General features: G+C 37.9%; 2 protein-coding genes across 7 annotated transcripts in view; one reads left to right on the forward strand and one right to left on the reverse strand.

The window, feature by feature from the left end:
* The window catches only part of LOC127419590 (low-density lipoprotein receptor-related protein 1-like), a 220,280-nt gene extending 217,939 nt beyond the window's left edge, over window positions 1–2,341 (forward strand). Inside the window, exon 89 of the mRNA XM_051661097.1 lies at window positions 656–2,341. Within this exon, the coding sequence (XP_051517057.1) occupies window positions 656–793 (138 nt within the window). The 3' untranslated portion in view covers window positions 794–2,341. The remainder of the gene's footprint in view (window positions 1–655) is intronic.
* The window catches only part of LOC127419598 (formin-like protein 3), an 87,086-nt gene continuing 61,844 nt past the window's right edge, over window positions 2,328–27,569 (reverse strand). For 2 of the 6 annotated variants that reach the window (XM_051661120.1, XM_051661116.1), the window contains 15 exons: window positions 26,540–26,641; window positions 24,828–25,191; window positions 23,883–23,966; window positions 23,601–23,725; window positions 23,293–23,495; window positions 21,559–21,793; window positions 20,105–20,173; window positions 19,910–19,990; window positions 19,707–19,836; window positions 18,227–18,387; window positions 18,040–18,141; window positions 15,976–16,068; window positions 15,036–15,159; window positions 11,904–12,035; window positions 2,328–5,509 (listed from right to left, as the gene is read on the reverse strand). In XM_051661120.1, the coding sequence (XP_051517080.1) occupies window positions 11,944–12,035; window positions 15,036–15,159; window positions 15,976–16,068; window positions 18,040–18,141; window positions 18,227–18,387; window positions 19,707–19,836; window positions 19,910–19,990; window positions 20,105–20,173; window positions 21,559–21,793; window positions 23,293–23,495; window positions 23,601–23,725; window positions 23,883–23,966; window positions 24,828–25,191; window positions 26,540–26,641 (1,965 nt within the window). In that variant the 3' untranslated portion in view covers window positions 2,328–5,509; window positions 11,904–11,943. Of the gene's footprint in view, window positions 5,510–11,414; window positions 11,464–11,903; window positions 12,036–15,035; window positions 15,160–15,975; window positions 16,069–18,039; window positions 18,142–18,226; window positions 18,388–19,706; window positions 19,837–19,909; window positions 19,991–20,104; window positions 20,174–21,558; window positions 21,794–23,292; window positions 23,496–23,600; window positions 23,726–23,882; window positions 23,967–24,827; window positions 25,192–26,539; window positions 26,642–27,569 lie in introns of all 6 variants that reach the window. The other 4 variants (XR_007893701.1, XM_051661117.1, XM_051661118.1 and 1 more) reach the window with 4 other exon arrangements.

The raw sequence follows: 27,569 nt of genomic DNA on the forward strand, positions 1-27,569 counted from the left end.
ACAGTTTGAAATGCACCTTATTTTCATACTAACTCCATATAAGCAATATTTTTCAGCTTTTGGATGAACCCATTGATTTTCAATGCGAAAATGCACAGTAAATACAGGATTTCTAAGGAAAAGATGCGCTTAAGTAGACAATAGTGTACATTGTGTTTAGCAGCATGCTGTTTTTCGACAGATCACTCAAATTTATCTAGAGACTCTAATCAAATCAAACAGGTTCAATGTAAAAACGTAATTAGGTTTCTTACCAGATGTAGTTTTGTTGCCATTTCTCCCAAAGACAAACTCCACTGTTTTTTGTCACATGAACTGAGATCAGTCGGTTAAAATGTATTTAAATTATGCGTTCTGTATAGCGGAGCCAAAATACAACGTCCACGCATGTGAACAAGGGGTCGCACAAGGATAAGGCACTCCACTTCCCGTTGTACATAAGAACACCTCTTACCGTGGTAAAGTCATTGTAACGCACAGCTTGTAATTATTGCATGAATTTACCATTGGTCATTTGTGATTGGCTCACCTGAGACATTACTACTAGGTGTAAACAGGGTCTTGCAGCAGTAAATATACTGCAAACTTCCCGTCTAATTGTTGTATAACCCTTGTGACTTCATGTCTCCTCACCCTGTTTTTTTTTCCCCCACAGCCCACAAACTTCACCAACCCGGTGTACGCCACACTCTACATGGGCGCTCATAACAGCCGTAACTCTCTGGCCAGCACAGATGAGAAGAAGGAGCTGCTGTCTGCAGGGGATGAGGACATGGGAGATCCACTGGCGTAGAGCTGCCTGAAGCCACAGCTGTACGCCTACCCACACGAACGCAGACCTTTATGCCTTTACACATCAGAGGAAAAGCAACAAGAGAGCAACAACACTGTACAAAATGTAAAAGAAAAGAAAAACATGAAGGACAACTTTTGTATGTGATTGCAGTATTATATTTTATTCTTCGAGAAATCCTTCTGGTCAATGAAAGAATGCATTTTCTATACATATATCTTTTTCTTTTCTTTAAACTTTTGCTTAGTTCCTCACCCCTCCCCTCCATGTAGCCACTACCTCTGTGCTATACCAGATGCCAGCAACAAAATGAGAAAACTTCTGTTTGATTTTACGTTTATTTTTCTACGAATTGTTTAGAGATCAATGTTTCTTTTGGGAATAGCAAAATTGCCAAGTGTTGCTAATTAAATAATAAGGGAGGGGAGAATGGCAGACTGAATGATACTGATGCTGACTCAGATTGTGTCCGATTTTATATGGCTGAGAAAGAATATGCGCAGGAGGTGTGTATGTGTGTATAGTATGCTTGTGTATGTGTGTTATGATGCGCAAGACACGGACGAGTCAGCATCGCTTTTATTTCTATACTGTTATCTCAGAGAACAACACTTACGATGATTGTCTTACTCCTTGCACAGATTGATTTTATATATATTTACATATATAATTAACAAAAAGTGTCTTGACGTATATACCCAGGAATATAAGCAGACACCCGTACAAATAGCAGTATATAGCTGTCTTTTTTTAGCTTTTGTTTTTTAACGGATGAAAAAATGCAAAATGCGGCACTATGATGTCATAATGGATTTAATGAACGATGGAATGAATTGAAACAGATGGCCAATTTGAGGGTGTGTTAACAGTGGCCTTGGTGTGTATGTAAGCAATCAGGTGTCAGCGAGCAGTACGTCCAAAGGAGCGAGACGCTTGTCTTCCAGTAGGCCGGAAACAACCAGACAAATGCAGAGTTTGCGTCTGCCTTCAGTCAGTGTGGCTTCAAGAGAACTGTTCCATACCACTTCAGTGGGAGCTGTATGTCACTTTTAGTTTGAATAGTTTTGTGTCCTATGGACTTTTATGCTAAATGTAAGTGCATTCCTGTGAGGTTCATGTGGATCCAGTTGTAACTCACTGCCTTGCTGCTATTTTATCACTTTCTCATCTGCCTGACCTGTAGAGAGACTCAGCCAGCCCTGATGCTGCTGAGCCTCCACTGCTTCTAATGGAGGTAACCCATCTTAGGCTGGTGTGCTATAGGCTAATGCATGGATCCAACAACAGCAAAAAGACTCGTTGCAGCTCAACAGATACATATTAACAGTATTTACTGAGTGTCTGGACTAAACATAAGCATAAAGTGTCTGCTTTGTTTATGATCAAATGTAATTTAGCTTGGCACATAGTGCTTTTTTATTTTTTTTATTTTTTACTTTCATGGACGAATAGTTTCACACAACCCTTCAACCATTTCTGTAGTTTTGTTGGTTATTTTGTTTAATTTATATATATATATATATATATATATATATATATATATATATATATATATATATATATATATATATATATATATACACACACACACAAAATAATTAAACTGCTTTTATAGTAGAAATGCATGGTGGCTCAGCCCTTCTTTTGGAGAGACAGAGTAATGTTTTCATTTCCTGATGGAGAACTTTATCAATTACAAAAAAATAGCAGATATATTGAGAAATAAAAATGTGTACAGAAAAAATAGAAGTGGTTTCTGGGTTGGTGCTCTACTGTAGCTTGGCAAATGGTGCAAGTGGTAAGTTTTTTATTTTGTTTCCCCCACATTAGACCATTGGTCAAAGGTTACAGATCACAGTTGTTTGGCAAGTCAGATTCAGGTCTTCCTTTAAAGGCCTTAAAGTGTCACTAATAAAAATAATATTGATTTCATTCATTTTGTAAATTAAGCTTGTATTGTATTTATTAAAAACAAAATACACAATACTATGGCTATTAATATACAGAAAAGAAATGTACATTATTTAAACTGAAATGTGCCAATATATCGACATTTTGTGGTGAAGTCAAATGTGAGTCTCAAATATTTTTATTTACCAAGATCTACAAAATTATGACATGTCCACATTTATTGAATACCCAGGTAACTGCTGCATTAATTGGTCCATACCAACTAAATAACATCCACATTTTGGTACATTCATCTTTTTTTTGTGTGCTTTTCCTCCCAAATGGCTTAATTTAATTTATTCTGTGGGCTAACAATATGAAACATGTTCAGAAAGAAATCATTAAAGGGATAGTTCACCCAAAAATGTAAATTTTCTCATCATTTGCTCACCTCATGCCATCACAGATGTGTATGACTTTCTTCTGCTGAACACAAAGATTTTTAGAAGAATATTTCTGCTCTGTAGGTCCATACAATGCAAGTGAATGGTGGCCAGAACTTTAAATCTCCAAAAAGGACATAAATGCAGCATAAAATTAATCCATGTGACTCCAGTGGTTTAATCAAAGTCTTCAGAAGTGATATGATAGGTGTGGGTGAGAAACAGATCAATATTTAAGTACTTTATTACTATAAATTATCTTCCCTGCCCAGTAGGTGGCGATATGAATGAAGAATGCAAGTCACCAAAAACAAAATAAAGTTAAACTGGAGATTTATAGTAAAAAGAAAATTACATAAATATTGATCTGTTTCTCACCCACACTAATAACAGCGCTTCTGAAGAGATGGATTTAACAACTGGAGTCTTATGGATTACTTTTATGCTTCCTTTATGTGCTTTTTGGACCTTCAAAGTTTTGGCACCATTCACTATGGACCAAAAAATCTTCGTTTGTGTTCTGCAGAAGAAAGAAAGTCATACACATCTAGAATGGCATGAGGGTGAGTAAATGATGAGAATTTTCATTTTTGGGTGAACTATCTTTTTAATTAAATAAGAAATGAAGATACAAAATCTAAAAGATTAACATTATTAGTGTTGTATTTGAGCACTTCTCTTGAGCTTTAGTTAATTTGCAGTGTCACACTGTAATATGTCCCTTTTATAAAGGCCCACTTAAGACAATCATATGGAATTGCTGTGTATGCAATGCTAGTGCAGAGGGAATAACATTATATTGTTTCATTATATTGTTTTTCCATAATCAAATTCTTCTCTACCCTCATAAAACATTTTAAAATATAAAGAACAGATATTGTTGGTCTAAACCTAATGGGGTCTTTCCTACAAATAATGGTTTTCCTTCATTACATTACTGTTTTGGGAAATTGTTTTTGCTGAACTAACATACAAATTGCTCACCCAAAAGATTCAGTTCTGTCATCTTTACAATTCTGGAGTGTTCCAACAACCAAATGCATTTATATACATAAAAATCTGTGTATTCAGTCTGCTGGGTAAGAGAACGGAAATACTGTTGTGCTAGGAAAAGTTTCACGGAATGGCATGAACTACATTATGTACACTTTTCTCAGGTACATATGCATGTCATACATATGCTAGCAGTTCAACAAGTCCAGTCCATTTAAAGGGCCGGGTGAGGACAGAGGCACCATCGATGCAAAGCCATTAAAATGGTCAGTAAAACGGCCCTTATTCAGGCCGTTTCATTAAAGCTACAATGCATTTTTTTTTGGATAATTACATATTATATTTACATTAAGTAACAGAAATGTTACAACATTTGGATTAACAAAAAGATATAAACTTAGATACATCATGATTGGCTATAAGAAATAATACTGACTCAATAGAAAGGCACTTCTTTGTAACCATAGTACTTGTCTAGGTTAAAATACTGGAGACAAACTAACATGTTCCAGGTTGTTGAAAGAGATTAAAGGGATAGTTCACCCAAAAATTAACTTTCTGTCATTTATTTACCCTTATGTTGTTCCAAACCCATATGATTTCCTTGGAAATGGAAGATGTCTCAGTCACCATTCACTTTCATTGCATCTTTTTTCCCCTTACAATGAAAGTGAATGGTGACTGAGGCAAACATTCTGCCTCCTTTTGTGTTATATATAAGAAATAAAGTCATACTGGTTTGGAACAACATTAGGGTTAGTAAATGATCCCAGTAATTTCATATTTGGGTGAAGTATCCCTTTAACAAACATTCTGAGTTCATAGTTTATAAAGCGCTGTACAAATGGGCTCTGGACAGGAAGTCAGCATCAGTCTGACCTCACTGCTCGATCCCACTGTCAGAAAGTCATGCTTAGATTGCACAATATGAGGAAATCCATGTTAATGGGAGTGAAATCCTTTTGAAAAGCAGACCAGTCTCACTGCTGTCTGTTTTCTCTTTTCTTTGCTACTCAATCCACAACTTTGCACAGGGGAGCACTCCTGTGCCAACACAAGCTTCTAGTGATGCTACTCCGGATATGTTTGCATGTGTTCATGAGGACAGTGTGGTAGCCCTGATGTCTGTTTTTTGACTTTGTTGACAGAGCCTCCAGTGCAGAATCCAAAAAGGATTTCCATAAATAAATAACTTTTCCACCCCTTAAAATGAAAGGCATTGGTTTGGTCCTGCACTTCCCTCAGTCACTGTGAATTGTAGGAGGATGCCATTTCAGAAGAAAGCAGGGGGGGAGGGTAGCAGAGGGTGAGTGTGTGAGGGGTCTTTAGGGTCGCTTCCACCCATTCCGGATCACCGCGTCAGCTCGCAGGAAGGGCTGGCTTCGGAGATCTATGAGTGTGGAAGGGAGAGAGTTAGATCAGGGAACACTCAGGTTAACAGGGATCATAATCAGCTTTTGAGCTGAATGCAATAATTGTCTATAAAAAGGTAGCAGGAAGTGTCTTAAGAGAACTTCAACAGATCTTAAGGGATAATTCACCCAAAAATAAATATTTCATCCTTGTGCCATTCAAAACCCTTAAGATTCTCTTTCTCATGTGGAAAAGGAGATATTTTGCATAATGTCCAAGCTGTTCTTTTCCTTACAACGAACGTAAACAGTGACCAGTGGCTGTCAAGCTCCAAAAAGGACAAAAAAGCACCATGAAAGTTTTTAAACCTGGTATGTCAAAATCAGTGGCGTAAACCAGTGATGTTTGACATGCTTGATGTCATTGTTTCTTGCGTATTGTGACACAGTGAAGGCCCAGGTATACTTTGTTTTTGTGTGTTCCGGATCGGCTTGCGCCTGGTCGACCGTGTTGCCTTTGTAAGTATACTCTTCTGACCGTGAGCGTATACGAACATGTTTGACGCATGCCCACTACAACTTCTTCAATGGCCGGTACATGCACCGACGATGTGCACAGACCATAACCACATCTGCAAGGCAAGAAAATCTGGCCGGCGCGTGGTCAGGCCGCGCGGACTGTATTATAACGAAATTTAGATCACGCATACTGTGTGTGGAGCGATCTGCAACGTGGAAACATGAAGTATACTTTGGCCTTGAGTTTGAATGTGTGCAAGTAACATTCAAGCTACAGCAGAGGGAAAAATGTTCAGTGAATAACAGCTTAAATTTTGGTCTTTTCCTCTCACAAAGCTATTGTATGTTTTTGGACTGGGTACAAATATAGATTTTCTGATGCATCTCGATATCGATTCTTGAATCCCAAAATCAATCTTTTACTCTATGCGCAACTCTCTAAAATGGAAGTAAATCACTCACATATGCATCCAAATTTCTCACTGCAACTGAAACAATTTTTAGATTTCACTCACCAGTATTTTAGTATAGTGGCGAAAAAGTTCAGCAACAATATCCTTTCACTGCATGTTGAGAGTAAAAGTTTGGTTTGATTTGTTCTTTGTAATGTGTCCAAAGACAAGATCCATGCAATCCATTCGTTATTGAATAATGTCTATTTTAATATCCTTTCTGTTCCATTCGACTACTCTCACGCTACTGTGCGCTTAAACACGGAGATGCTCTTTACTGAACTGCTGGCATTCTTAAAGAGATAGTACCATTTTTTAGCGCTTGTCCTACAAATCAGTGTAAATACTTGTAAATAGTACAAATTAGGCATGTAAACAATAAAAGTAACTGATATACATTTATATATATATATATATATATATACATACATACAGTATCTCACAGAAGTGAGTACACCCCTCACATTTTAGTAAATATTTTATTATATCTTTTCATGTGACAACACTGAAGAAATGACACTTTGCTACAATGTAAAGTAGTGAGTGTACAGCTTGTATAACAGTGTAAATTTGCTGTCCCCTCAAAATAACTCAACACACAGCTAATTAATGTCTAAACCGCTGGCAACAAAAGTGAGTACACCCCTAAGTGAAAATGTCCAAATTGGTCACAATTAGCCATTTTCCCTCCCCGGTGTCATGTGATTCGTTAGTGTTACAAGGTCTCAGGTGTGAATGGGGAGCAGGTGTGTTAAATTAGGTGTTAACGCTCTCACTCTCTCATACTGGTCACTGGAAGTTCAACATGGCACCTCATGGCAAAGAACTCTCTGAGGATCTGAAAAAAAGAATTGTTGCTCTACATAAAAATGGCCTAGGCTATAAGAAGATTGCCAAGTCCCTGAAACCGAGCTGCAGCACGGTGGCCAAGACCATACAGCGGTTTAACAGGACAGGTTCCACTCAGAACAGGCCTCGCCATGGTCGACCAAAGAAGTTGAGTACACGTGCTCAGCGTCATATCCAGAGGTTGTCTTTGGGAAATAGACGTATGAGTGCTGCCAGCATTGCTGCAGAGGTTGAAGGGGTGGGGGGTCAGCCTGTCAGTGCTCAGACCATACGCCGCACACTGCATCAAATTGGTCTGCATGGCTGTCGTCCCAGAAGGAAGCCTCTTCTAAAGATGATGCACAAGAAAGCCCGCAAACAATTTGCTGAAGACAAGCAGACTAAGGACATGGATTACTGGAACCATGTCCTATGGTCTGATGAGACCAAGATACACTTATTTGGTTCAGATGGTGTCAAGCGTGTGTGGCGGCAACCAAGTGAGGAGCACAAAGACAAGTGTGTCTTGCCCACAGTCAAGCATGGTGGTGGGAGTGTCATGGTCTGGGGCTGCATGAGTGCTGCCGGCACTGGGGAGCTTCAGTTCATTAAGGGAACCATGAATGCCAACATGTACTGTGACATACTGAAGCAGAGCATGATCCCCTCCCTTCAGAGACTGGGTCGCAGGGCAGTATTCCAACATGATAACGACCCCAAACACACCTCCAAGACGACAACTGCCTTGCTAAAGAAGCTGAGGGTAAAGGTGATGGACTGGCCAAGCATGTCCCCAGACCTAAACCCTATTGAGCATCTGTGGGGCATCCTCAAACGCAAAGTGGAGGAGCGCAAGGTCTCTAACATCCACCAGCTCCGTGATGTCATCATGGAGGAGTGGAAGAGGACTCCAGTGGCAACCTGTGAAGCTCTGGTGAACTCCATGCCCAAGAGGGTTAAGGCAGTGCTGGAAAATAATGGTGGCCACACAAAATATTGACACTTAGGGCCCAATTTGGACATTTTCACTTAGGGGTGTACTCACTTTTGTTGCCAGCGGTTTAGACATTAATTAGCTGTGTGTTGAGTTATTTTGAGGGGACAGCAAATTTACACTGTTATACAAGCTGTACACTCACTACTTTACATTGTAGCAAAGTGTCATTTCTTCAGTGTTGTCACATGAAAAGATATAATAAAATATTTACTAAAATTTGAGGGGTGTACTCACTTCTGTGAGATACTGTGTATATATATATATATACACTATATTGCCAAAAGTATTCGCTCATCTGCCTTTAGACGCATATGAAATTAAGTGACATCCCATTCTTAATCCATAGGGTTTAATATGATGTCGGCCCACCCTTTGCAGCTATAACAGCTTCAACTCTTCTGGGAAGGCTTTTCACAAGGTTTAGGAGTGTGTTTATGGGAATTTTTGACCATTCTTCCAGAAGCGCATTTGTGAGGTCAGACACTGATGTTGGACGAGAAGGCCTGGCTCGCAGTCTTCGCTCTAATTCATCCCAAAGGTGCTCTATCGGGTTGAGGTCAGGACTCTGTGCAGGCCAGTCAAGTTCTTCCACACTAAACTTGCTCATCCATGTCTTTATGGACCTTACTTTGTGCACTGGTGCGCAGTCATGTTGGAACAGGAAGGGGCCATCCCCAAACTGTTCCCACAAAGTTGGGAGCATGGAATTGTCCAAAATCTCTTGGTATGCTGAAGCATTCAGAGTTCCTTTCACTGGAACTAAGGGGCCAAGCCCAGCTCCTGAAAAACAACCCCACACCATAATCCCCCTCCACCAAACTTCACAGTTGGCACAATGCAGTCAGACAAGTACCGTTCTCCTGGCAACCGCCAAACCCAGACTGGTCCATCAGATTGCCAGATAGAGAAGCGTGATTCGTCACTCCAGAGAACGCGTCTCCACTGCTCTAGAGTCCAGTGGCGGCGTGCTTTATACCACTGCATCCGACGCTTTGCATTGCACTTGGTGATGTATGGCTTGGATGCAGCTGCTCGGCCATGGAAACCCATTCCATGAAGCTCTCTACGCACTGTTCTTGAGCTAATTTGAAGGCCACATGAACTTTGGAGGTCTGTAGCGATTGACTCTGCAGAAAGTTGGCGACCTCTGCGCACTATGCGCCTCAGCATCCGCTGACCCCACTCTGTCATTTTACGTGGCCTACCACTTCGTGGCTGAGTTGCTGTCATTCCCAATCGCTTCCACTTTGTTATAATACCACTGACAGTTGACTGTGGTATATTTAGTAGCGAGGAAATTTCACGACTGGACTTGTTGCACAGGTGGCATCCTATCACAGTACCACGCTGGAATTCACTGAGCTCCTGAGAGCGGCCCATTCTTTCACAAATGTTTGTAGAAGCAGTCTGCATGCCTAGGTGCTTCATTTTATACACCTGTGGCCATGGAAGTGATTGGAACACCTGAATTCAATTATTTGGATGGGTGAGCGAATACTTTTGGCAATATAGTGTATATATATATATATATATATATAAATGTATATATATATGTATGTATAAATGTATATATATATATATATATATATATATATATGTATAAATGTGTATATATATATATATATATATATATATATATATATGTATAAATGTATTTATATATTAAAAAAAAATATATATATATATATATATATATATATATAAAATAAAAATTCAAGACATCATAGTCATTGATGGAATATGTGGATTTGTTCATTTTATATGATGCTAAAATCTGTGACCAAAAAAAAAAAAAAAAACGTATGCTAAAATAACATGTGTAAAATTATTATAATATTTTCATAATGTACCTAGTTAGACGGTGCCCTGTATAATTAACTGCATTAACTGAGAATTTCTTTCATATGTAAGCAAAATGGACATTATATTGGAAATATACCCATATGAATAGATATCTAATCGAAATCGGAATCCAATCAAATCGAGAGCTTATGAATTGGAATTGAATCAGGAAATATGTATCAATACCCAGTCCTAGTATGGTTTTAGAAGATTTGTAACATATCGTATGAGTTCTGTTTGAAAGCCACTGGTCACTGTCCATTTAGTTGTATAGAAAAGAGCAGCTTGCACATTCTGCAAATGCACTAATTATCTCCTTTTGTGTTTCACGGAAGAAAAAAATAATTTGGGTTTGAAACAACAAGAGTGAATGTTTAAAAAAAAAAATAATTATGTACGATCCCTTTACATAAAATAAGTAGAATTTTTTTTTTTGAAAAAGTCTAAAAACTATTAATTGAATATCAATCTCAGTAACTGCTTCCAGTACAAACTTCAGGTACTATTAAGGCCACGAATCCTTTCAATGGCTCTGCTCTTACAAAAATACACTGTAAAACCACTAACAGCGACAAACACGATCACTTAAAGACAAAAAACATGAAGACCATTCAACATTCTAAATAAAATAAAAAATAATTTCCATATGTTTGAACGGACAGTGTTCAGCAAGGTCTTGAAAGTCTTTGAAGCTGCATGTTACAATCAGAAAAAATACATTGAGTTCTCCAACAATGTACCATTACATGTAGACCTTGCTGAACACAACATAGATTTGCATGCTTGTGATAAAGAATGACCATATAGCAGAGGATGTATACACATTAGCAAGACAGCGCAGCACCAAGATACAGCAGACAAACAAAGCTTTTGATGCAGCAAAGACTGATTACAAGAAAATAGAGGTTTCATTCCTGAACTGTTTTCCTTTCCAAAAGACTTACTAAAATAATAAAAATAATAATCATATAAAAAAGTTAGGTCTGTGGTAACATTTAAATAATGCGATCAATAAACATTCTTTCACCACCATCAGGTGGCATGTTTTTCTATGCTTCAGTATAAAAAATGTAATATATCAATCATATATTTACAAAGTTTTATAAAAAGGAAATGCTTAGCAATGCAAAAAGCAAAATTCACATTTAATTTAACTTTCGAAGTAATGAGTACAAAACTGTACACATATGGCTACACGAGCTTCAGCATTGCAGCGTTGCACAAAATATAGCACTGCTAAAGCAACTGACGGTAAAAAGGCAGACAGGAGCAAAGCGATACGAAGCTCCATGATGCCTTTCTTACCCTCTGTTTATTCTGTGCTCAAATATACTCAGATTAATCCCCTGTTCTGCTAGAAAGGTAAAACAAACAATTATGGGACAAAAGATGAGAGTTAGCAGATGACAAACCAAGTGAAATATAACACCGAATCTCTCTGGACAATATGACAAATGTGAATAGAAAGGCCCAACTAAGAACACAAAGTCTTCACAGTTTAACTTTAAGAATGAGGCGACGTAGTGCAATAGAAAGTTGTTTTTGTATAGCTCATTAATGAATCCAAGGAATAACTTTAAGTAAACATTTCAGACAAATATCTGAATGCACTTTCATTCCATTTGTCATATTCCCTTTAGAAAGATTTGTCAGATCTATGAACAGCCATAGATGCCGTTTCCCACTATCCCATCGTGCTAAGGTTAGTAAAGGATGCCGGGTAACCAGAGAAACAGTGGGTCATGCGAGTGTTGCATGCATGCACGTTTGGGATAAGTAAGAGAATGGGACAACCTGCGGCATTAGGGGTAGTATTTTGGGGGGTTTTGGGGGGCTAGCAGATGGACTCGTCGAAGAGGTTGGTATCGCAGAAGAAGCGTGAGCCCCGTTTGGCGGTGCGGGCTGTGAAGGGCACACTCTTCAGCACTGAGGGAGGGAGGGAAGCAGGTCAAAGAGAGAAAACGTTACATCTGAGGTTAAGGACAAGCTTATGTTCCTAAAAGAGAAACTCTTTTTGCACTTGTAACTTCTTGGCTTTTTGTATAAGATATTCAAACTGAAATCCTATGCAACAGGCAGTCAACATATGATCAGTTTATTTCTTACCTACATGGGGTCCAAAAGTCCACTAATGAAAATGTTTCTATTTTGCATTTTTCTAATGAAATGCTATTTTCTTTTTACAAATGAAATAATCTGCATAATTTGAATGAAATTTGAATTTAAGAATTAACATAAATGTTAGAATTTCTTAGTATTTGGTATGTTCCCTTTTGTTCTAAAAACAGCATGCACTCAAGATGTCAAGGACTTCACACGTTTATGTAAAACCTGATGATCTATATTATTCCAGCATGATCTGAGAATGTTCCAAAGAGCATCTTTTGTGCTTCAGTGGATGCAAGGAATGAGTTAATGTGGTCACAAATTGCTTACATTTGATTAGTAACCTAGAAATAGTGTCTTAAAATGTAAAATATATAAAAAATGTGTTTAAAAAAAAAATGTAATTAAAAATTTTACGTCATGTTTTGTTTTGTTTTTTTGTTTTTTTTTTTTTTTTTAATTAAAGGTGCTGTAAGCGATTTTAGCTGTTCTAACTTCCAGAAGACTGATTAAGCCACACCCCCTCTTTCCAAAACACTGCACCAATACTGTTGAAACCGACACAAAGCATGTTCCCACGGTTATTAAACACAACATTAGCGAAATAGTGCCCTCAACTGACAAATTATAAATCAGAATATGGCAGTAAGTCTCAATAATTAGCTGCAATGACAACACTATGAGAACGCGCAAAATGATTGACAGGCAGAAAGCGTCAGAGACTGCGGTCTGCCGACATATTTTTATTTGCTGTTTACAGAGTCTAGAGCTGTCACAGAGACTGTTGAGATATCTCATGACACTTATTTCAGTGATATCTTTCAGGGAGTAGGAACATTTTTTGCATACCTTTCCAAGAAAAAAATCACTTACAGCACCTTTAAAGTGTTCACAATCCTAAAAGTTTGACTGTCTCCAAGTTTAAATGAAAAAATAAATCCCAGATTTTCTGTGTGGTCTCAGATTTTGGACCCCACTGTATTTCAGACAAACATTTGATGATTTGATTGAAGTTCACTGGTCACTGGTTGGCACCATCTGGATGGATATTTGGTCTTTTAGTATTACCAAGCATGCAAGACATCTTAAAACCTTCTTGGGTACACCTCAGATGGAGGAAATTGCAATTGTAAAGACAAAATGTAGAGTTCATTAATTAATGATCAACCTAAGCACAATAAACTTGGATAGACAGTAAGGCTAAAATGCGAAAGAATACGTTATACTGAGACTCCTTAAAACACAGCATTAATATAGATTAAATCCTGATTTCTTTGTGACTGGGGTGACAGGAGAGGAAGTAATTCACTAGTCTTTATTCTTTCAATATGGCTTCATAATGCTGGAACATTGTTTATGAAATGTTTATATAGAGAATTTATAATTAAAGGAATATTCCGGGTCGAATAAAAGTTAAGCTCAATCGACAGCATTTGTGGTATCATTTTGTGGTTGATTACCACAAAAAATAGTTTTGACTCGTTCCTCCAAAAAATCTTTTGGAGGGTTTAAAGGCAGAAACGTCAAGCTTATAATTTTGTAAAAGCACATACATTAATTCTTCAGTTAAAACTCTTGTATTATTTGAGCTGTAAAGTTATTTAGGCTAAATCATCATTTTTACAGTCATTTTAGGGTTTGTTGACTACATCGCATGGCACTGTTGTACAATTGGCTATAACTTTACACAGAAAAGGTTAGTAAATGATTTTATCACACTAAAAACATGTTAACATGTATATTGTTTATGTACTGTGACTATACTTTTGAAACATAATGTTAACAGATTGGCCCACTGGAACCCAGATTTTTGCTTTTATATATATATATATATATATATATAAAAGGAGGGGCAAGTCAAAATAAATTTTTGTGGTAATATAATATTATGCCACAAATGCTGTCGACTCAGCTAACTTGTATTAAACCCGGAATATTCCTTTAAGTATTTTTTACTTGTGCACAATTTTTAAGAGCCATTTCCTGCAGCTGCAGTATGGCATTGCAGCACCATAAAGTCTCTCATGTTAGCCAAAAAAAAAATAAAAAATAAGGTATATAAGAATGAATAAATAAATACATGTAAATGTTCTTGTCGCCAGGTGCACTGAGAACATTTTGTAAATAATTGATAATGACTCTTTGTAACAAAGAATGACTTTTTGAATGTGTTTTCTGTACAGATGGTGTATAAAAGTAACCATTCTCAGCCTTTGGACCCTCTACACAAGGGTGAATGATTTATAAACCCGCAGTAATTCCCCCACAGCATCTGCAATATATCCATACTTAAAAGGATAGTTTACCCAATAAAGAAAATCCAACTCATTTTCATCCTTCCTTCTGTTTCATGAAACACTAAATGGAGATGTTAGGCAGAATGTTTGCCTCAGTCACCATTCACTTTCATTATGTTGAAAAAAGATGCAATGAAAGTGAATGGTAATGGAGGCTCCCACTGTACCTAACATCTTCCACAGAAGAAAGTCATATGGGTGGAACGACATGAGGGATGACAAAGTTTTCTTTTTTTGGTGAACTGTCTCTTTAAGCGCATTCTATACACAGTGTTCCACAAGTGCTTGGTTAGTTTGAGATATAATTAACTAAGTAAGTAAATAAGTAAATAAAATCCCTGAGGGTTTGTTCAAATTGCAATGTCTCAATTTTAACTGATGTGCACTTGAAAAGTGTGGTGCTTGAACTCCAAGGGCCGTTGTATAACATAACACAGAGTACACTGCTGTTGTGGAGAGCTGTGGACCACTACAGTGATTCTAGACCCATGGCTGATGGGTCCTGCAGTCCTGCCAGGCCCACCTGTGATGATGTCTTCAATGGTGCCATCTTTGCCCTCATATACAGGCCGGTGGTCTTTGGCTTGTTTGCGGCGAAGCTCTGCGATCAGTTCGTGCTGCTGCTGCCTCTTCTTCTGCGCCTGGACCTGCAGTCAGAGGAATACAGATATTACACCAAAACGGCAACAAATATTGAAGATAACCAGAACTGCAATATGTCAAATGAAAGTTCTGTTGATAGCTTTTGGTCAGGAGTGTTAGGAGTGAGTGACACAATTTTGTATGAATTGAAGGAGAAGTTTACTGTAAAAGTACAGAACAAGAGGTCCCAGTGTGGTGCATCATATCTGATTACATTTTATTGAAATATTTAAAGATGTATTCTTATTTTTGATATCAGTTATGTACAAAAGAGTAATTTATGTTACATTTTATGTTTAATGTTATGTTTATGTTTAGTTAATAGTGTCAGGTTTGTTACTCTGTTGGTGTTTTGTCTGACGCTGTACACTATATATGTTTATTAAACTTTTTCATGGAAAAGTCTATTTTGATTCATCATGTGGACTTCTATTTTGCTACCTGCATTATTATGATGCTTGTCGTTATATCTTAAGTTAAAAATCAGATTTTAGTAGCTCCAGAAGGTTAGTGTATTACAATTATATCAGCTATGAACTGATATTCCATCCCAAATGAAATGTTGTTACTGTATTTACATTGAATTTCAGGCAACCCTAGCTGCCAGTTTTTACTGTCTTTTTTTTTAACATTGTTGGGATTTGGGCACACTTAAAAAATGTAATTTCAAGAGCACTGAGCACACTGCTGGAACAAGTGAAACTTATTACATTTTAGTTAGATGATAAATTAAATGAAAACAGTTATATTTCACAAAATTTTCTAGTGTCTTAGATTCAGCTTGTGTTGCTCTACGATGTGATTTTCAGCGAGAATGGCACCTTGGGGTCGTGCTGTTTGGCCTCCTGTGCTAGTAGTTTTTCTCTCATGGCTTCCTCCTGCTTCTTCCTCAGTTCATTTTCCTCCACGGCCTCCTGCAGAAAACAACACAGTGCCGGCAGAGAGGTTGGTGTGATCCGGGCCCTGACACTGCCTATGTACAAGTCACGACCTCACAACTAAACAATCACAGCAAAATCTGAGAAGGACTATTGGGATGTGAATATAGACAACAGATGCACACACACAGATCTTGGAGTTTTTTGGTTCCTCATGCAGACTCATAAATCCACCATTAGAACAATGTGAGGAAGAGGTGTGTGTAAGTGTGTGTGTCCGGTTTAGGGGCGGTGGAGGCAAAACTCAATCTAAACACAGCAGCTGCACTTAAATCTCAGCCCAGGTGCCCCTTCCTGTTATTCACTCTCTGCTAACATGTTCTACTTCTCCACCCAAGAGCTCACAGTCCAATAGAGAAGAAGGATGTAAGAGATGACACTGGACATAGGATGCAAACAAGGCATCTCATTCTAAGTGTGCACACAAATGACTCATAACACTCTCAAACTATTTACATATTTGAATACACTTATTTATCTGAATATTTTTCCATATACTTAAAATACATTGTTTTCATACTTTGAATCAATAGTTTTTTATTGTACCATGATTTTTAATCCAATTACATATTTCAAATACATTTTTACTTCAAGTCAAATTTTATGTCTGATTCATCTCAGAGCTGGTTGGTTTGATGGCTTAAAACTCTTTATTGAAGAATAATTTGAAATCCCTATGGAGAAAATAAATGGGGGGAAAAAACTTCCAGAACCAAAATAACTGATGACTCATGGATTGCAGGGTTTGCACCTAAAACCTTTCACTTAGCATGCCATATCATCCACCACTTGGCTACTCCACACCATGTTTACCAAACATGCCAGATAGCAGATTACATGGGCAGCTACTTCCTGTACTAAATGACTTGAAATCAGGACAGACTCATCTTCCACTCTCAGGTTTATAGATTAGTGATTATACAGAGCCACAAACATGTTTTCTCCAAGTCATATTATGAAGATTCACAATTCTTTGCTATCCTGTGCAACTAGTGCCTAGTAGGGATGTCATAAAATATTGCTATATCGATTATTGATTGGCATGTTATTTTATCGACATTGATATATTAACATTAGCCGACATTTAAATTAGAATCCTAATTTGCGTGCTTTCCAATTCAATCAGTTGGGCTTCTCAGTTAGTCTGGCGTAATAGCGTTGGGAGACCACAAGAGGGTGATATAACATTTACAGAAGCCGTTCGCGGGTAGGACAAGGCACAGGTCTCACACACAAGATGCGTCGATGTGATGCAGCAGATGGCAGTCCAAAGTTACAAAAGTTTTGTACTTCTTCAAAAATGAACAAAGTGATGTTGATGTGTTTGCAGGTTAGTGTATGAAACTGGTGTAACTGAACGATTAGAAATGCCGACGTTTATTATTCAATTTGTCTTTATTTAGCCTTAATTGGGTCTTTCGATCAAGCTGTCAAACCACAAAAAGATTTACTTGTAACTGAAAATACATTGTGTTGGATATATGAAAGATACATATACACAACATGTCATCCAGTGAGGGTTAGAGTCAATAATCTTTGTCCTCTGATAATGAATTGGGTCAAATTTAATGGGAAACTATGCGAATTGAGCTCCGTGGCACTGCAGAATTTCGAGCAGCCTCCAGAGATGGTGAGCTGTGGCAGCTGCGGTGTGAGCGTACCTTCATAGAAAATAATTGTTTCAAATTTTAGAACATGACATGACGTCTGCTAGATGCATCTGGTGTGCGACCCCCTTTAATTTACCCTGCCACTCACACTTTAAGAAAGTTGTGTTATGTTTGAAAAGACAAAGACTATTGTGTAAAGAGAATATCTGATATATATCGATAAACATCGGGAAAATCTTCCGATTATTGATACATGAAAAAGGCATTGATCCCAAGCCTAGTGCCTAGACCTACTCTGTGAATAACATGCAGTAATGAATTATAGACCATCACATACCTTGTAGGCTTTGATGAAGCGCACAAACACTGGAAAAAACACAGAGGGTGGTGTAGTCTTAGGACTCTCTCCAAAGTACAGCACCACATTGTTGAAGGCCTCCTGGAAATAGATTCAGTGAGAGATTCAGTTAATCTGCTTCCTTTTAATTGCCTGAAACTGCTTTTTTAAAGGATAGATAAGACACCTCAGAAGTCTTGGCATCTTTCTGCAGTTTGTCCAGTTGTGTATCACTGGTCTGCAGGAAGCCTTTGAGTATGGCGTGGTCGTGCAGACTACACTCTCTTCTGACCAGATCCATGCCCTTACCGAGCTCCTTAACATCCAATAACACGTTTTCCAAAGACACTGTAACCATATTCATAAGCAGACAAAATTGTGGTAAATTAGTTCAATCAGATTTGCCATATTAAATCACTGATTGTACAGAGACCTTAGTCAGGGCAGATGCCAATTTATAATGAAACGATAATGAAAATAAGGCTGTGAAGGACAGATGTACAGTTCAGTACAACTGGTTATACTGTTGTGTAACTTATTGTTGATTGTTCAGCTGATGAAGTTACAAACGCAAGTTCAGGAGGAGCTTGTTCATCGTATCCCAAGGATAATTAAAGGAATAGTCCACTCAAAAATTTAAATTCTCTTTTCTCACCCTCATGCCATCCCAGATGTGTATGACTTTCTTTCTTCTGCTGAACACAAACAAAGATATTTAGCTCTGTAGGTCCATTCATTGCAAGTGAATGGTGGCTAGAACTTTGAAGGTCCAAAAAGCATATAAAGGCAGCATAAAAGTAATACATACAACTCAGTGGTTAAAGACATACTGTATCTTAAGAAGCAATAAGATAGGCGTGGGTGAGAAACAGATAAATATCCTTAATATAAAAAGTTAAAAGTCCTTTTTTACTATCAATCTCCACTTTCACTTTTACATTGTTCTTCTTTTGTTTTTGGCGATTCACATTCTTTGTGCATATCGCCACCTACTGGGCAAGGAGGAAAATTTATAGTAAAAAAGTACTTAAATATTGATCTTTTTCTCATTTCTCATCATATCGCTTCTGAAGACATGGATTAAAACACTGAAGTCTCATGGATTACTTTTATGCTGCCTTTATGTGCTTTTTGGGCCTTTAAAGTTCTGGCCACCATTCACTTGCCTACAGCAATGGACCTACAGAGCTGAGATATTCTTCTTAAAATCTTCATTTGTGTTCAGCAGAATAAAGAAAGTCATACACATCTGGGATGGCATGAGGGTGAGTAAATGATGAAAGAATTTTAATTTTTGGGTGAACTATTTCTTTAAGCAGCTGCTTCCCTCGCACCAGTGTTCTTCTGGCATCCCTCCACCTCCCCATCTCCACCTTTATATTTCATAATGCCTATACACATTTTTATCTCAAAATAGTTTTTTTATTTCTTGCTTAATCATATAATTCAGAGGGGGATCTCAGAGCTCAAGCCCAGTCCTGTGCTCAAGCCCCTCCAAAAAACTCATGGTTATGAAAATTAGACGTGACTTAGAAGACGGTACAAGTGCATATGGACTGTATCAGTCTGTATTCGTATCCCTCACAGCCTCGTTTTCATTCACTATAAATAAAATATGGAATCTACCCTGAATAAGGTCTATACAACAAGGTTTTTATGGTCCAGACCTGCTGCAGCCTTATCCACAAAGTGCAGTTCATTGTAGAAGGTAGCCAGTTCAGGATATTTCTCCTTCACAACAAGAGCAATGTAATGGAGCAGTGTCATCTTCCGGTCAGTAGACTTCGTATCTAGCAGCTGAGAGAGAGCAACATCAGCATGTGTGATGGCAGCTCTGTTATGCAACTATCATTTCAATCCCAAAACTCACCAGATCCAGACTCTGCAGCTTGAAACCATACACAGAGCCTCTTTTGCTACTGTTCATGTAGTTTCCCAGGGCAAGAATGATCTTTGTGGAGGCAAAAATGGGCAAATGAGCATAAAGGTAGACAAAGTGTTGATTTTAAGTCTTTATAATGAGCAAATGAGCAAGAGAAGTAAGCATGAAACATGAGACACTTACTTCAAGAATTTTCTTTAACTTTGGTGAGGACTTCACTGAAGCTGATGCTGCAATGATGGCATTGAGTTGCTATGATTTAAAAAGGAAAACATGTCAAATCATGAAATGATCGGTATACTTACTGCAGCATTGTTTGACAGTAACAATCAGGACCCTTACTCATCACAGTTCTTAACCTGCCAGTTTAACTCAGTAGAATGTTTTTTTGTTGATCCAGGAATGACATACACATAAAACACAGTCCTAACCCTAACCTTTTCAAAACCTTCCTATGAGCTAAGCAGAAGTGGCACGGAGAGGTAGTCATTATAGCAAATGACAAGATGACCGAGACTGCATAAATGTAATTTTTAATAAAGAAATATGAGGAGAAGGATTTTATTTCATTTATTGTGTAGTCTCCTTGATTTCATGTCAAAGCCGATCTAGAGTCTGGCTAGAATGCAAAAAACACAAAGGGTTTGTTTTAAAATGTGTACATAGTACTAAGGCTGTCGATATTACGCGTTAAATTGCGTTAAAAAAAGCCCTAATCAACTTGATGTAGCGCAAATCCGAACGCAGGGATCTCATGATGTGTTTTTCTAAGTTTTTAAACTTCCTTTAACTTGACACAGCGAACTAAAAATGGTACATTTATGATGCAATGCAACCGAGATGGTCCAAAAGCATCCATCCGATGCAGGTGTACATTTACGCATCCCTAAACAAACACTTATAATAAATCTGGGACTGACTGATGAATTCAACTGCAGAATGGATTGCTGTGAACTGTAGGCCAATGACAGGCTTATGTTCAATAATATGGAAATAAACAATATATTGCATTCTAAAGCCACTTTTAGTAATGTCTTTTTAATGCTTAACTTGTGTGCCTAAATAATGTAATGCATTTTATTCTTCTGTATTATAATTTTTTTATATATATATATATATATATATATATATATATATATATATATATATATATATATATATATATATATAATTTATAATTTAACTATTGAATTATTGTTATTTGAGGGGCTTTCTAAGCAAATATTTAATTAATTGCGATTAATTTGATTAATTAATTGGCATACCATCTAATTAATTCGATTACAAATTGTAATCGATTGACAGCCCTAGTATATAGTAAAAACAAATGTACAGAATTACAAAAGTATCACGCTTGCCTGTGTCACAAAAAGATTTGTATATCTATTTTAAACCTTAATATTTTAAACCTAAACTTAGACCTAACTAACCTAAAATGTGATAAGTTGATAGTAATGTCATTCCAACAAGAATGTTGATCCAGAAAGTTGTCACACTTGGTGAAATTATGGTAACTCCATTCTATTTTCTATAGCTTTGCAGCTAAAATTAACTGTTTGTGGTCATTCTTCAATGAAAATCATTTTAAAAATTTTTTTTCCAACTGACACATTTTTTTAGGCATTGTGTTTGCTCACCGGGGTCAGCATGTTAACATTATCACTGAAGTTCCCCACAAATGTGATGATGTTCATCCTCTGAGTGAGGCGCTCAATCTTGCTGAAGAGGAGCATGAAACGGTCTTCCTCAGCCAGCTGGTCCAGAGGTCTCCTCTCTCGCTCATATTGACGCAGTAGTTTACTCTCAGCCTCCGTAGGCAGGAACCGCATCAGACATTCCACAAAGTCCACCGGCAGAGCCTTCAGATCAAACCTGGAATTGGTACCATGAATATCATTTTCATCTTAAACTGAAGATATACAGTGTGGTTCAAAAGGCTGAGTCCACACTGAAGATCTGGGATTAAAAATGTATTTTAAAACTGGAAATAAACAGCACATTTTTTACAATTTTGAAAAATTGAAAACAAAGAAATGTTATTATGATGTAAAATGAATAATTTTTAAATAAATGTTTAAGATTCGGCAGTACTTTTAGATCACAAATCAAATAAGCTGATTTGTGACATTGACCGTGTTAAATTATTTGTACAAAAGGTCAGATATCCTTGCATCCATTAAAGCAAATAAGATGCTCATCAAATCATGCTGGGATAACATGAATCATCAGGTTTTGCACACACTTGTGGAGTCCATGCCAGTGTGGAGAACACAGCAAACAATAAGAAACTCTTTAATTCACATTCGTTTTTCATTTCAACCTCTCACTCCAATTGTTATGCAAATAATATAAATTGTAATGAAAACAAAACAGCCTGATCTCATGACGATTACGTGACTGTGTCAAAAACAATTTTATGTGCTTCATTACGTTTCGTTGCAGTTTCCAAGTGAAATATCCAGTGGGGGGCGCCAAAAGTGAGTGAAATGGTGTCATAATCAGACAAGGTTTTTAAGGTGAATATTAGATGGAGGTTTTAATGAGTAAAACGTACCTCCCTAACCCTTAAACTTTAACTTAAACCTAACCGATAGTGTCCTAAATGCATCTGAGAAATTAACAAAACAGACATCCTTACCATAAACCAACGCCTAAACCTAACCGATAGTGTCATAACTGCAAATGAGAGGTAAACAAAACAGACATCCTTATCCTAAACCAATACCTAAACTTAACTGATAGTGTGCAAAAAGCAAATGTGACATGAAAATACATTTTTGGAAGCAACCATATCATTTCAAGTTGCTTCTATGACACTTTCAAGCTCACACGTCAGCTTGAATGCTTGACTGTTCCTGAGCTTTGGACTTTTGGAGTCCAAAGTCCAACACTCTATCTGGTGAGCTACTGCGGAAGCTAATCATGTTGGAATACATGTGTAAATGTACAGTAGGTGGGTCTGTAATACAAGCATTAAAATGTTTCGGTTTTTCTAAATGCAGTGTGTGAGTAATAGTGTGAAAAATTAATGTTAATAAAGTCATAATCAGCCACTGTAGTTGTGATTTGTGTGAAAGTGAATAAATGCTAAATATTGTTGTAGCTCCTCTAGTGTTAATTCCATCCAAAAACTGCATTGAAACATAGAACGCGGCACGTAAAAGTCAGTTCACAAACCTGTAGTTATAGTAACATTCATTCTATAAGACTAGGTTGAAACAAAAAACCTGTATAAAAATGCAAATTAGAAGCATTTTCACAAATGATTAGATTTTGAACCACACTGTATATAGTAAACAAAGATATGATTAGAAAAGCAACAACTCAAGATTAAAATCAGTACAGCAGTGGTAAAGAGCATCTGTGCCTACGTTTGAATAGCTTTGCAGATATCCTCTGTGGTCTTGTTGGCCTTGCGCAGAGTGATGGCCAAGTTCTTTGAGCGATTGGCATCCAGCAGCTGCACTTTGTTCATGGTCTTCTGAGAGACCTTGCTCTTAGAGCATAACAGATCCACCACAGGGCCTTGGGCTTTCGTCTTGAACAACTCCTCAAATTTCTCAAGATCCAACTCCTTTAATGCAACAGAACATGAGCACTTGGCATGGGAGGAGATGGGTGGAGGAAAATGCAAAATTACAGAATAGCGTGTGCAAATCTAAGTAGCACTCAGTATCACCTCAAGCACACGCTCATCATCGATCTCGTTAAAGACGGTGCCATTGATCTGGTTGGGTTTCAGTGCAGTCCAGTTGAAGACAGGAAGACGGAACTTGGTTTTTATGGGCTTCTTAATGCGGATGGCTGTATGACCAAGAGAGCAACAGACATCTGATCACTTTTGCAAGGACATTAAAGATTGTTTAAAGATCTTTTGATTAAAGATCGTTACAGTTTTAGTTGTCAGAGAATCAAAGCTGCAACAGTACAGACTGCAAAACTATTTGTAATTATGTCATACCTGATAAGCCAACACTAAGGATGACTGATGGTGATGGTCCAGGGAGAGGAGGAGGTGGAGGAGGAGGAATAGAAACAGACATCACTGTAAAAAAAAAAATGCATACAGAAATAAATTTGTTTATGCTTCACTGAGTGTTTATGTGTACAAAAAACACTAATGACTAACAAAACTAAGATCATTTTAAAAACCTGCAGGACACAGTAAAGGAAAAACCTGAAGGGAACAAAAAATCGTGACATTTTTCATAGCGTGCACATCGACTAAGCTGACAGAACGTGGGTTAAATGTGTTTCAATGCAAAGTTAAATGGGGAAATATAAAAAAAAAAAAAAAAATAGGAGTTTTGTTAAACAGTTTATGATCTTTACCTGATTAAAAAAAAATGCCCTTTAAGGCATTTACATGATCTTACATGTTATCTGGATATTAAACATAATCAGTGCAAGATCATGCATGTAAACGCACTCATTAAGTCATTTTCAAATCACTTTTAGCTTTCTAATAGGCTCTGATGGGTATTTATTTAGCTCTAGTCCAGCTGTTTCCTCAGCAGAAACACCCTTGGCTTTTCCTTTTCCTGCTACACTTGCGATGACTTATATGTTTAAATGGTTGTAACTCAGAGAACAACATGTGTGCAGCTGAGCATTGTTTTTCAGTGTTAATCATACTCTGCAACAGCTGTAAGTAGTAATAAAGACTCTCTTAGAAGGAGATTCATGGGTTTGCATTGTATAGTCCAATCTTATATACATTAAGCCAGTTTTAACTTCTCAAGGTAGATGCCATATTTAATTTTACACAAATAGAAATTATCCTAAGGGATAGACATTGACATGACAATTAGACATGACATATGACCTAAAGACAGTGCAACATATTGAGCGGACTGTCCCTCACGTAGCCCTGCAGTCTACCCTCACTAGTTCTCTAGTTCAGTACCTTCTGAGGGGAGAGGTGGGGCAGGTGGAGGTGGAGGTGGAGGCGGGGGTGGAGCAACAACTTTAACAGCAACAGGTGAGCTGACATCGAGACCTCCGCTCCCAGTCATGCCTGCAGTAAGTGAGCCCGGGTCACCCAAAGGTGCTCCAACCACAACCCCACCAACCAGCCCTCCACCACCACCACCACCCAGGGCCTCAATGGCAATATCTCCATCAGGCTGTTTGCGCAAACGGATTGTGCCCTGCTGCTCCAGTTCCAGCAAACGCTTCTCAATGTTGTTGTGCCTCTGAAAAGCAGCATCTTTCTCCTTGATCATCCGCCTCAGTGTGTGCACCTGTGAGCTGGCTGACTCGTACGTCTCCTACACAGACGAGAGTGAGGGAAGAATGTGAAATTAATCAAAGATCTTGGGGTAAAGAGGTACTATAGCATGTTTTTTAAACTGTACACCTTTCCTCAGACCTTAAATGTAGTAAGACCACATGACCAGACTGATCACACTGTGAAATTGGTGACAGAAGGTCGAAAGTTGCTGCTTCTAAATTCAATCTATGGTGACCGAAATTCGAACCACTGTCCCCAGTGGTTGAAACTGGAAGTGTTGTTGAGGTAAAATGTCCACAGGGTGGTGCCAAAAGCAAGTTGTATTTTTTGTTGTAAATGATGGAATACAGTCAACAGGAATGCATATTTTATTAACCACACTTCCTAACCCAATCCCTAAGCCTAACCATCAGTGAGGTAAAAATGTAATCTTAGAGGGAAAATGCAACCTCTGAATCAAGCTCACCATTGTTTATGTGAATATGATTGCTTCCTGCTTACCTTGGGACTAGAACCTGTATCTCTGAGATTGCTTGCACAATGTTTTATAACTAGCACTATAGGCAAAAAGATACACACATTTAAATTGATGCAAAAATGTCTGATGGGCGATGGCGCTTGTCAGTAATTCGGGAGATGGGTCGATTTCAAGGTACATGAACATTCAGAAGCAGCATTTTGATTTCCTGTGTGATCGTGCTGACATAACATTTGTAAATTTCATTACAAAAAAACTATTGCGGTGGTACAGTGATGGTATCAGATAATAATATCATGGAACTTGTATATACTGTAAACCATGGAACTGAATGATTACCAAGGTATTTACATGATTATTCCATGGCACCCTTTTAAAACATCATGGTAATACCAAGGTAATTTTAACAACCAAATGATTTAAAAGCCATTGAATGAAAGATTTATAATCAATCCTTCTTAAAAATGAAGTGTATAATTTCTGTCCCACTAGCGTAACCAGACAGAATAGCAAAAATGGTTTACAGAACACTCCCCCTGTGTCTTTCATTCATTGGAAAAAAAAAACTCATGAGATTGGTTGAGCCAATGTTGCTGTATCCGGGCGTGGCAGGATTTTTCAAACAAACAGAGCAAGGTTTTGCTACATTTACAGTGGCAGGTGTAGAATAAAGTATTTAAACACCAACAAAATTACACACATAACCTTTAATCATATACACCTTCTTTTATATCTTGCTCTCCCATTTCCTTCATTTTCTAAGCATAGTCCTCCAAAATATTACTATTGGATACTACACACTGAACAAGTACATTATTACAAGAGTTATAAAGCATGTCAAGCTCATTAGTCAAGATGATAATGTACTGTAAATGTGATGGTAAAGAGAGAGTGATTGTAGCCCTACCTTGATGGCTACCAGTTCCTTGTCTTTGTGTAAAAGTTGCTTCTCAAGGTCCGCTACCTTCATTATGGTCTCATTTTCAACATCGAGAAGCTTCTCTGTCACCTAGAATAAGACAAGCAGGTAGAAATGGTGCAAAATAGAAAATATGACAGTGTGAAAAGAGGAAAACAGAATAGGTGAAGTAGAAGAAGCAGAATTATAGGCATTGATCCTATAAACATGATCCTGGGCATCTATCCCATATTTAATTTAAGCCTCTCAGTGTGTCTGTCTCTCTAACTCTCTTTCTGATAAGTATTTAAAAATATTTCCATCAGTATGACACAGCAGATGAGGCAGCATCACTTTCACTTTTGAAGCAGCAGGGATTATGCACATAATGGAATATTTGGGGAATTCAGTCTTCCTCCCCCAATGAGAGCAGAAGGGTTTGTTGTGTGATTATCTGGTCATTTCAAGACCTTTGCCATGAGCATAACTCACCCCAGCAGAGAAGCCCACTACTGAGTGAAGATCAGAGGAACAATCTGAAGGATTGTTCCCTATCTGTCACTCACTCGACGTTGTGTCGATGTAGTGACACTAGGGGTCACTCTTAGGAGCCCGAGACACCTCTGGTCTTTGATAAAAGGCTAATGAAAATTGGCGAGTGGTATTTGCATGCCACTCCCCCGGACATACGGGTATAAAAGGAGCTGGTATGCAACCACTCATTCAGATTTTCTCTTCGGAGCCGAACGGTCATGCTCACTGAGCTGAATTCCCACGACTGTTCATTCACCTCTGCTGGATCTGACGGCGCATTTCAGCGGCTTCTCCCCCCTCTGCACTGGTGCGCTGCAGAGAATGCCCCTGGGCGCTTCAGCAGAAATAAAAGAGTATATTTCTCTAAAAGAGTATATTTCCCTAAAAGAGCGGCACACACGGAACGTCTTTTTAAAGACGCGTCTTTCTAAAGATGCTTTTCCGATTGTGTGTTATTCCTGGTTGCGCTCGTTACCTCTCGCCTTCTGACCGTCACGATCACTGT

This window comes from Myxocyprinus asiaticus, chromosome 29 (genome assembly GCF_019703515.2).
Source record: "Myxocyprinus asiaticus isolate MX2 ecotype Aquarium Trade chromosome 29, UBuf_Myxa_2, whole genome shotgun sequence".
NCBI classification, from domain to species: Eukaryota; Metazoa; Chordata; class Actinopteri; order Cypriniformes; family Catostomidae; genus Myxocyprinus; species Myxocyprinus asiaticus.